General features: G+C 38.1%; 1 protein-coding gene across 1 annotated transcript; it reads right to left on the bottom strand.

Moving 5' to 3' along the window:
• Nucleotides 1-1,071: 1,071 nt before the first annotated feature.
• LOC127951702 (sal-like protein 2) lies at nt 1,072-10,090 on the bottom strand. The gene is made up of 3 exons (XM_052549740.1): nt 8,697-10,090; nt 2,770-6,326; nt 1,072-2,599 (listed from the first exon to the last, which is right to left on the bottom strand). The coding sequence occupies exons 1-3, from the start codon at nt 8,770-8,772 to the stop codon at nt 2,462-2,464; spliced, it is 3,771 nt and encodes a 1,256-aa protein (XP_052405700.1). The 5' UTR covers nt 8,773-10,090; the 3' UTR covers nt 1,072-2,461.
• Nucleotides 10,091-12,189: the final 2,099 nt, after the last annotated feature.

Genomic DNA, 12,189 nt, shown 5'->3' with positions numbered 1-12,189 from the left:
TGAATTTAATAATACATTTTAATATGTTTACAGTGGTGTATTTTATCCAGGCTCCTTGTGATAAATTCCCATAGTCCAGTATTATTATGTTTTAACAGCATTTCAGTGGGAAATTGATGTACAGTATATATTTTTTTTCTTTTGTATCAGTTTTTGTCTATAAGAGACAAGGTTCAACACTGCCACACACTGGTGAGATTCTGTCATTGCATGTTTCGTACTTGATAGAAAAATCTATTAGTACCAAGTGTCTAATAATGAGCTTTCCTTTTCCTTTTAGAATAGCGTCCATCCTTGTTGATAGGCTGTCGTAAACAGATTTCTGTGAAAATCTACTTCTATCGAAAGGTTCAATGAGGTTAAGGTATGTTTCAATGCAACATGAGGTCTATTTGAACATCATGGTGTTCATAAAACTTGAACTTTTTTGTATGTGCTATTATCAGACTATTATCAGTTTCACTAACAGTGAAAGATGATTTATTAGGCCGTATAAGTTTTTCCATTGCTCAGATCCAAGGTTTTGCAAGCAGTAACTAAATGCCACCCTTGCCATAAAGACCAGCTTTGTGAAGTTTACGAATAGTCTACCCAATTAGTGGGCTTGCACACGTGACCCTCTTAGGTGCAGCATTTGTAATTGTAATTCTGAAAACTATTTTTATACTGGTTTAGTACTCATTTAAAAAACCAATACATGCAGAATTTGAAAACACACCACATCAATATACACATATCCCTGGACACACATACACAGACTATACTCTGCTTTTTTCTGTCCTCCTTATGTGCCTCTGCATGGTTGTCATGGTGCAAGAGATTACAGCCCAGTCCTCAGACAGACTGTCAACACTTCCTCCAGTTTCTCCCTCACTGCGCTTGATGTGGCACACACAGACAGTGCAGAAGAGTTTGATTGTGTTAGGGAGTGAACAGATTAGCGATGCCTGTATGTGAAGAAAACTATGTTTCCCTCAGACCACCAAGGAAGAAGAACAGCACTGTAGATGAGATTTATACTCTAAAAAACAACAACAAAGAGTGCGTGGTAAAAAGAAATGCATATTCTAGTTCTTGTCATGAATACACTGTTTTTTATTTCCTTTTTCATATTTTTGCTGTACCATGAAATTACAATTCATAGTCAGACTCATACAGTTTCTATGGAAGGTACACATAAAAGTGTCCAGACAAAGAACAAACATCACCAAAGAAACAAACATTTCCACCAAGAAATATAGAAAGGATTACCTTTTAAGCTAGATAGCAGTTCATCTCAGAATCAGTCAATTTATTCTATCTTTTTCAATAGCTACACTGACAATATTAAAGTAACAAGAGCTTACACTGACATACAGGCTTGTTAAACAATCTTGCCTGACTCTTTAGTCTAGTTGGTGTTAAGAGCAGTATATTGTCTAATACTGTACAACTGGACAGGACAAACATGGACACAATGGACATAGGTTGACAGGTCATATTTACAGTTTGGTGTTTTTGGTGCTTTCCAACTGGTAAACTATTAAGTAAAAGCCTGAAGATTTAGTACACATCAAGAATATTTCATGTGAATTTACATAATGTAAATTTTATGAAGTTTTTAAAATATCAGCTTATTAAAAGCACTTGTTCACAGTTGGTTTGCCCTAAAATAACAATTTAACATTTACTTCCTCTTTGCTCCAGCTGTACTGTCTTTATAATTTTGAGTTTATTATGAAAACTGACATAAGCTTGAAGTTTTGACCAAAGGTTGATATCATTGATTTGTGCATGGCTTTGTGCAAGTTATTGACAAGGTGCATTTTAATTGAGTAAGTAGTATATTCCTTCATTTGAAATACACTCCCTCCAAATTTTACCATTCTTTACGGTTTTGATCAAAAACACAGCTTTTTTTTTAAATTTTCTTGAAAAATAAAGAAACGGTATACCAATACAATAAATCTTAGAGAGGAAATAATCGATTATGTCAACATTGGTCTTAGTAAATTGGTCTGTTACTCACCCACAGCTATTGTTCAAATCCTTAGATACCTTAAGATCCTCACTTTGGAAAAGTAAATGAATCCATCTTAACCTACGCTGACAAAACAATTTACATTTATCTAAAAGAACATCACATACTATTTCAAGGAAGTACTATAAGCTATTTAGACATCATTAAATATATTAAAATACACAAAGCAGGTATTTTAATATTTGGATCTGGGTTAAAGATAAGGAGCATTTTTTTAAACCAAGAAATAACCCTCTATGTGTGTACATGTGTGTTTTTTTTTTCTTTTTTTCTTTTTCTTCAGTCTAGAATTCTAGTCTAGTCATAGTAATATCCTTCAGGTTTCTTCCCTTTTGTCAGCTATTAAATTCTTCTTAATACATTGTTTCTGATTCCTTTAACAGGGTCTGGGGAGAGCATTCTGATACTTGCTGATGTTTCTGGAGGGCTTGGTTCCAAAACTCACTGATGTCCTGGTGGGAGAAAGGTAGGAAGGTGGTGAGTTTGTGAGCGCTCATGATGCAAAACTCTCTCTGGGCCCTTGGTCTTTGCAAGAGCTCGGGGTGCCTTGACAAATCCTCCATGGTGCTTCATGTGTCCCTAGAAGTTATAGTAAGATATGTTCTTTAATTGTCATGTAACTTTCGAATTGCACCGAGATAAGGATTAAAAACTCTTGCGCAACTACATTTTGCCATGTTAAACTGTATGTTCATACTATTTGATAATAATTATTTAGCTGAATTATTTTAATTCATAATGCCACTCACCTTAAGTCCACTGCGACTTGCATACTCTTTTCCACATTCAGCACAGTGGTAAATTTTTTTCTCTGGCATTGGAGGTGGAAGACTGGGAGTCAGAGATATGCATACAGTTGATTCTGTTCTGTCCATTTCAGTTGCTGTTGTATCTACTTTATCCTTTGAAGTTGAACTACAGTGAGCTTCCTTTATGGTCTTCTGCATATTTGTGTCACGATCCTCAGTCTCATCCTCATTAGTTTTTTTTACAGTGTCTGATACCATTTCTGCATTAATACTCAAATCTGGAGTTGTCCTTTGTCCATTCTTTGGTGTTTTATGTCTTTTATCTTCTGTCTTTTCTTCCTTAGAGAACTCTTGGGGGATTAATTTAGATTTTTGGAGAAGGCTTTGGTCAGGCTCCTCTTGGTGTCCTGTATAAGAAGATGCACTCTCAGATCTCAATGCAAGGAGAGAAGGTGGTGTTGATTCTGGATCTGTTAGAGGAACTCTGGATGCATTATGAGCTTGTATACTGAGAAGATCCTCCAGATTTGATCTGGATCCAGAACAAGGGATAGGTGAGACAGATCTATTTTCACAGTGTTCAGAGTCATTTCTTTGTGGACTTTCTTTCTTCAGTGCAGGGGAGTTTGAAATATTTTTTTCTTCCAAGAAGGCAGTGTTGCTGGAATGTTCAAAAGATAGTTCATCAGTTGCATCAGGGCCAGTTGTTGCCAACACTGATTGGGTGGCAGGGGGGACAAGTGAGTGTGCAGAATCCACTGGAGAAGGTACACTGAGAGAAAGCTCAGGTGGATCAGCTCTGATTGTTGGAGGTGAATGGGGGGTTGGATTCAGGGATGGGTCAGGGCTTAGGTCTAAAGGTGGAATAGGACCCGAGCTAAGTGAAGCTGGTAGGCTGGAGGTTATGGCACATGCTGTAAGAGCAGTACTGACAGCCAGGGATTCAGTATGTCTACAATCCGTAATGGATTGTAGATCATTTAGTAACTGAACATCTGTAGCACTAGGGCTCATCTCTGAAGCAGAGAACTCCATAGACTCGGAATGGGACAAAATATCACATTCTGTTGAGGTATCTGGCATCTGCTCTGGTGGTAGCTGCCCTCCTAAGTGCATGCGGATATGATGTTGTAGCACAAGGGCATTGGTAAACTTCCGTTGACATAAGGGGCAAGAATTCTGTGCACGACTGTTTGGTGGGCGGGCACGGTGTGTGGCAAGGTGTGCTCGAAGGCTTCCTTTAGTTGAGAAGGATCGACCACATAGCTTGCAAGGGAAGGGTCGCTCACCTAAATGAGTAGCCTGGTGCAATCTTAATGCTCTTGGGCAGCTTAGCACCCGCAAGCACACGCTACACTGATTAGGGGCAAGTGTCCCAGCAGAGTGCATAAGTCCCAGGTAGGGTGACTCCTTGCTGAAGAGGGATGATGGTATTTGGATCATAGATGATGGAAGTGAGGTGACCACACTTGTGCTTGTGCTCATTAAACCACTGCTGCTATGGCTTAATGCTTCTGCTATAGTATGGCTGCTGGTAGAAGTCTCCCCAATGGAAGAAACCCATTGTGATTGAGATTGTGGTTCTTTCTCTAGCTTCTCCACCAGTCTCTGCAGCTTCGATGTGTCTGAGGTTGGTGTTGAGATGGATGGAGTAGTGGATGATGCTGTGAACGGGAATGTGATGTGTTGTTGTGGGGATGGCAGGAAGGATCCAGATGAAGTTGTTGGCCTGAGAAACCCATGGCCTGCATGATGCTGAGCTGAAGATGTTGGGAAGAAGATTTTGGGTAAATTGGCAAGCTGTGAGTAAGCAGAATGGGGAAGCAGAGTAGGTATTGGTGGGGTGTTCTCATCAAAGCGTTTCACTCCTTTATAAACACCAGCAATTGAGGAGGTGGATGAGGCAGGGGCTGAGAGAAGGGTGGAGGCCAGAGAGGAAGATGATGAGGATGTGATTGAGGAGGTAGTGGATGTCGAGGCTGCAGCAGCCGCAGCAGCAGCGGCACGATTTAGTTGAAGGAGAGAGTGTGCAGTGGTAAGCAGTGCCAAATCAATACTAGGAGGAAGAGATGAGGTTGTGGCACGTGTTGAGGCAGTAGATCCCTCAAGATTGTTCCCACGCAGATCATCCTCTTGCTGTTTTTGATGCCTCTGAGTAGCATTTGTATTGGTGGAGGTGATTTGTGCATTTGGTTGCATTTGTGCTGACCCTCCCATTGATCCCCCAGTTACAGATGCAAAAAGCGAACAGGGAAACAATGAAAAAGAGAGTTCAGGGTTTTGCTCACGATGCCGCAAGAAGTGGACCTTGAGGTTCCCTCGTGTGGTGAATCGACTGAAACATACAGGACACTGGTAAGGACGCTCCCCTGTGTGTGAACGCAAGTGTATTTGCAGGGATGAATCACTGCTGAAGAGTTTCCGACAAAATCGGCATGCATGCTGCATACGCCCTGACATTGAGACAGTCGTACCTCCTTGAGCAGAGAGTTTTGGATCCTGTGAGGGGGCTGAAGGGACAGAAGCTGCTGGTATAGATTGGTTTGGGAAGGTCACACCACTGTGTCCACTAGCTCCTGTGGTGGATGACTTTTGGGATGGAAGGCCAAGAGAAAGTGTGAGCGGATAGTTTGAGGCAGCAGCTGTAGACATTGATGAGGATGTGGACGCACTTGTGTGACTGGTGAAGCTTGCTGGAGTAACTATGCCGCTGTCATACTGTGCTTTATGGGGGCGTAAGACATTCAAGAGAGGGTGGGTATGTTTGGAGGACTTAGAGGTGGGCTGAGGGGGTAGAAGGGATGAGAAACAGGCCAAAAGAGGAGCCACAGAGGTAGGGGGAGGGGATGACTTTGGTCGGGAAGGTCTGGGGTAGTTAACAGAACCTTTTAAACAGAGCTGTGGCAGAGATGGTAGTGTAAATGGTTTTGAATCCACTTCACAAGATCCTCCTCCTCCCAATCTCAGTACTTGCCTACAGATTTCTTCAGTCATCTGCATCTGATGAATTTGCCTCTGCTGCAGCACACGTAGCTCCTCCAAGATGAAAGCAATACTGACGGGTGCGCATGCTGGGGCTGAGGGGACTGTGCTTGGGCTGGAAGAGGGTGTAACTGGACTTGGAGGACCCTGAGGCACAGAACTAGGGCTTCCAGGGTGTGGAGGCACACAGAGAGAAGCAGCAGCTGAGGAGGATGAACAGGAGGTTGTGGTTGCTGACACACCTAACTTTGGAGAAGCCATGGGTAAGTGAGTGTGGTTGTGGGTAGAGAGCACAGTTGGTGCAGTGGTAGTGATACACTGATTAGTAGAATGGGATGGGATATCAGAAATTTGGAAAAGATGAGACTCTTTGAAGTCTGAAGGAAATTGTATGGGTTGGCTAGGGATGTGAACAACAGGATGGCTGGCTCTAGGCAGAGAAGGTGTTGTGAGCCTCTCAACTGTTGTGCTTGGATTTGAGGAAGATTGGTGGCTTTGAGCTGTTGATTGTGAAGAAGAGCAGGAAGAGTTCTTTGCAAGAGTAGAGGTGAGGGACTTCACTGCCAATTGCTCCTCTAAGAAATCAGAGAAAAACTATTTTTGCAACAATTTATGCCATGCAAATAATTGATTATCGTACTTCTGATACTGCTAGTCTAATGTTTCTAAAGCAAGTTCAATAAGGTGCAAGGGAAAAAATGGTACCTATTTAGGAATTTCTTTGATATTTAATAGATTGTTTAATTTATATATTTATGCATAGGTACACATATATTATTTTAATGCAGATTAGACCAATAAAGGTAGCCACCACCATATTTATATATGAATATAGTTGTCAATAGAACATACTGTTTAAACAGTCATTCTAAATGTATTATTTTAATACAATTAATGTATTACATAGAGTAATTTAAATTAGTGAGTCGGAATTGAGTAAAGAGAAAATAGATTGTATAGATTATATTACACAATTCATTTTGGAATTGAATTAATTTTATTGTTTGACACATTATTATTGTCATTGGACTTGTGAAGCTGATAAACCTTTTAGCCTTACAAATCTCCCAACCAAATTTCTAACCTTAAGTACTTTATTAAAGCTGCGGTAGGTAACTTTTGACGCTATAGCGGTTAATAAACAGAACTGCTTGCGTCTTGCGGAAGAACATCGTAGCCGGAACTACTTCTCTCTGTTTATGTCTATGAAGAATCACAAAGGTACTGGGTTACTCCGCCGCGCTACCCCGAAGCAATCTAAAATAGTCAGAATATAAACACTTATTATAGGTGCACCCTAGTGATTCAGGACAAGCTAAAAACACGGTTTGGAAAATGGATTCATGGTGTACTCGCTTATTATATAAATTTTTCCACATTTTGAACACAAACTAAGTTACGGACCGCAGCTCTGATTGGTTGCTTCTTAGCGGGAGCGAAAGTATTCCTGCAAATGGCAATAGGAGCACTGGGAGGAGCCAGAGGAGCTTGATTTTTTTCACAGATTATCTGTCTCATATTCTACTGTCAGGACATAATGACAGGTTTAACAAATATCTAAAAAATACATTTTTACAAAAGTTACCTACTGCAGCTTTAATACTTAATTTTCTTTAGGTTGTTGTCATCTTTATTGTTTTTCAATTGTTTCTACTCATTGCTTACACAAACATCACTAAGGAAACATAACATACAGGATGGGGAGTTTATCTCTGGCTGACCTTTTTAGAAATACTGTTTTTGTATTAAAGACCAACCAAAGTGTAGTATTGCTCTTCTAACCAAGGCTCCCATAAATGCCACCTACTGTGCCACTTAAACTCTCATTATCATTACCCTTCAACAAACATCTTTTTAATATTAATAAATGCATCTATCATCTTATCTCATGAATTATAAAGAACATAATGCGTACTGTTCATTTTCACCTCTTTTTTAGCTAGTCCTGTACATTGCTCTGTACATCATCCTAGACTGCTTTCTCTATCCCCTCACTCCCTCTGATCTGAAATCCCATTCCTCAACAGGCTTACAGTTCTTTAGCACTGCTAACAGCAACTTTGTTTCCACAGCAACAATGAACATGGACAATGAATCTCACCACAAAATTCCCAAGCCCCTTCACCAACCCACCTTGTCTGAATAAGTGAATATATATACTATTACATCTCATATATTTAAACAAATCTCCTGTCCTAACTCAGCGAAGCCTGAAAGGTCAGTGAGTCTTAGTGCCATTGTCAACCACTGAAAACAGCAAGATTGCTTAAAATAAGTGACCTACAGCATCAGAGCTATATCCAAAAGACATTATAGTATGAATACAAATTACTTAGAGATGCATACACACTCATGTGCTAGGGAGAGATGAATAAAGTTTCCCGTACTTCAAGAACTCTAGAATTTAAGTCACAGACCAACAAACTTTTATGCATGTACTTCCTGGCAGTTAATGCCTGAGTGCACGACCACAAAGCCTCACAGAGACAATGAAGTCTCATGCCATTCCCGTTAAGGCACTCAAGTGTCTCCTCCTTTTCAGTGTCGTCCACCTTTTTCCACAACCTATTTCTAATTCCCTTTTCAAAATCCAGTGAGGCATATTACACATCCCTGTACCTTTTATGTTCACTTCACTATTTGTTCTTCTTTTTTCTTTTTCTTTTTAAACATAGCCATTCTCGATAGCCATTATATTGTGGGTGGTCTAAATTCCAAGCTTGAGTCGGAAGATAATTGGAAATTCGACGAAAGCTATCGAGATATATTACAGAAAATCCTTTTATTTTTACTTTTTTTTATTTTACCCTTCTTAAAAATGTGATCAGATATTGTAAGCATATGAATCTGTTAATGTCACAGCAAATATCTCGTATGACATTTGCAAAACGGCTCACTGACAGAAACAATGGAGCTCTCTTACTAAACAGTTAAACATTTCTCACCATGTTGAAGTAGCCACGAAGTGTTGAGGATGGGGCTGAAAAAGTGCTGAGGTCTTTTCTGTTTCCGGCGTGACATGATGCAGTGGAAAGTCAATGGCTAATTGTTCCATTGGTTGAAACAGTTTGAAAATCTTTCTCTTTGAACTAAATGACAGTAAATCTCACTGCATCAGTTCTGAGAAACAATCAAAAATCATTTTTTGATTTATATAGATAGCTACAAGGCCAAATGCCAAGTGCATACATGAGCAAGCAATGTCTCATAAGTGAACTAAGCACTTGGCAAACTAAATCTGTGTCTATTCAGTTTCTAACCAAAATCCAAAGACAACTCTCCACCTCCTTTTTCCCTGTTTCTCTCTCAAACACAGTCTCAGCTTGTTCTCTTTGCATTTGCATTCAAATAACGCAGAACACTACCTACTCATGCATATACCCCTCCTTTCCCTTACACCCCAAGTTTTAAGGTGTTCCACTGACCCTTTTTAAGTCTGAGTAGTATTTAATAATTAGACACCAGGTAAGAGCATGAAGGGTTGAGATAAAGTATAAAGTTTAATTTGGTAATCACTGATAGACATTTTTTATTTCATATATATTTAATATATTTTTTATAGCTTATTGCAAAGAATCTCTCAGGAGACCACATGTTTTTATAGTTATCCTGTTATATTCTGTTATATTTAATACTGTGTATTATATTTGTTTTATAATGTCATATTCTGATTTTAAACTTTAAACTAATATCATGCATTAAACAGGCCAGCATTAACTTGCAGAGTTTATCATATTTCAGTGGCATCACTATATTAATACAGTTAAGGCCTAATAATAGAATTTAAAACAATATATATTTTGACTGTCTATAATATAGATATGTCCTTTTATTAGTTTTTAGTAGCATAATCTATAAAGATTTCTTTTTTTTTTTTTTTTGAAAACCATAATACATATTTGTACTCAACAGAATTATATATTTCATGTACACCCTTTTATCTCTTCCTTTTTATTTATTTATTTACTATTTATTGATTCAGCTGGCTTTCAAAGCATTTGGTCATGCACACATTCCTTACATATGACACATCATTATATAATCTGTATTAAAACGTCAGATAGCAAGATTTTTTTTAATTAAAATGATATTAATGCCTAAAAACATTGAAATGTTTAGCTTTCATGTCAATAAATGCTAAAATACAGCTCGTAAAATTCTTGTACAAATGTCATAATTACGTCAGCCAAATGCACGCGGAACTACAGCTCTACTGTACGCGCGACCTGTTGCGTCCTCCGGCGCGCTCTATGATCATCATAACCAATTATGATTCATATTTCTTATGACTATATGAAATACTTTGACGTCTTTTACATTTGGAGTGTACTGATTGTAAATGATATAAACACTTACCAGCAGACGATAATCTTTCACGGCTGTTTTCAATATTTGGATAGATTACGTCGTACAGTGTCTGGCTCGTAATATCATCAGTGCTGTTCCGGCATTTTGCCACCGTGATGCGCAGTCGCTTTGACAGCTAAATTATTTATTGCTCTACTGTCGTTAGTACACTGTATATTCTGTTATAGTCGTGACTGATCACTTCTCACCCATTGTTCAGTGTTTGGTTTGATGGTACATTGCGATTTCGTAAAGAGATATTTCGCTATTCCTGTCATTCCCATAGTCCTCCCCTCCCTCGCTGCTCTGCTTCCTTTGTATTTGGTAAAATGGCCCTCTCCCCGGCCTGAGCCTTTGTTGAGCACACTGACGCTGCAGCATCGACGGATGTCTGTCTGTGAGTCTGTCGGTCCAATCCGGACACTGTCTCTGCAGAGTAATTAACGAGCCGTACGACTCATGTTTGTTTTTAACTGCCCCAAAAGCAAGGCCTTTACGGTTCGTTTTCTTTTTAGATGACGTCATTTAATTTTTTTATATAGATAAATATTTTTTCTTATGGGTAATAATTCTTACAAGAAAAGGGCAATTTCTACGAGTAGGTAACGTTAGCCTACACAAATCCCCGGGTTGTTCTCGTTGTATTCCACATCTTTTTACTATAATATTGTTAGAGTTGTTTATTGCTACAGAGTTACAGTAAGGGATCTGTTCTCCGTATTAGGTTTACAGCATTATTTAAAGATGAGTGGCTACGTTTCTAACAAGTTGCTAAATGAGGACTACAACTACCACAAGGATGTGAGTTTATGTGCTTGATGACTTGGACAACAGTTGTAGTCCAAGGATAACAACTTGTTAGAAACCTGTGTTTAGAAAACATAGTCTTTCACATATGCATATAAATTCAGTTTATGTTGTAGAACAAAGTATAAAAATAGGAAATTGAACTTTTTTCTTTATTTCTCTCTCTCTCTCTCTCTCTCTCTCTCTCTCTCTCTCTCTCTCTCTCTTTTGTTAGCCACAAACCTTATTTTATTCATAAACCCAAAACTGATAGCCTAAGCCTACATTTAAAAATCCATATGAAATTACCAAAGATCCTATGGTAAAACCTTCCAGGACAACATCACTAAACAGCTCTAATTATGTAGGCTATCTGTGGAAAAAAATAAGTATTTCATATTAAATAACAAAGTTTAATAATAAACTGCTAGCCTATTATTAAAATGTACAGAAATGCTTTTTTTCCCCCTGGCTTGGCGAGGACTCCTCATAAAAAAATGTTTACATCACAAAGGAATATACCACATATTCAGGTGAGGCCATTGTTTCATCTGAAGAAGATATCCTGTATTTCCGGGTGTTGGAGGTTGTGGCTCTTTAAAATAAAACAGCAGAACAAAAGTAGAAAAATAAAAATATAATCTTGGAAATCCTTTAGACAACTTGGATTCCATCTGGTATGGTAATATAATTTAACATGTTTTGTGAAAAATGCTATCTAAAAATTTAAATTTTGACTTTTTGCTGACTTATTTCAATAAAAGCTTAAAAATGTTGTTTTAAATGTATGCTTGTATTAGTAGCAAAAATGTGTTTGTTTACTACTGATACATCAAGGCTCCGTGCTTCCTAAGTAGCATAGCATGACAAGTATGTTTTTATTGCAATTTTTTTTAAAGAGTTAGAGAAAATATATGTATTTAGGATCATTACAATTATCAAGTGTGCTGGTCATATAGGATTCCTGCAATAATTCAGGAAAAATGATCCCCAACTAAGTATTGAGTGCTGTACATCCTCATACTTTTCATGTTCATACTTTTCAGTTGGCCAAGATTTCTAAAAATCCTTTCTTTGTATTGGTCTAAAGTAATATTCAGATTTTCTGAGATACTGAATTTGGGATTTTCCTTAGTTGTCAATTATAATCATCAAAATTAAAAGAAACAAACATTTGAAATATATCAGTCTGTGTGTAATGAATGAATATAATATACAAGTTTCACTTTTTTAATGGAATTAGTGAAATCTACTTTTTGATGATATTCTAATTATATGACCAGCACCTGAATTATTATTTTTTTT

Source organism: Carassius gibelio, chromosome B2 (genome assembly GCF_023724105.1).
Source record: "Carassius gibelio isolate Cgi1373 ecotype wild population from Czech Republic chromosome B2, carGib1.2-hapl.c, whole genome shotgun sequence".
Lineage (NCBI taxonomy): Eukaryota > Metazoa > Chordata > Actinopteri > Cypriniformes > Cyprinidae > Carassius > Carassius gibelio.
The sequence above is the reverse complement of the archived record's forward strand: the minus strand, read 5'-3'. Positions and strand labels throughout refer to the sequence as shown.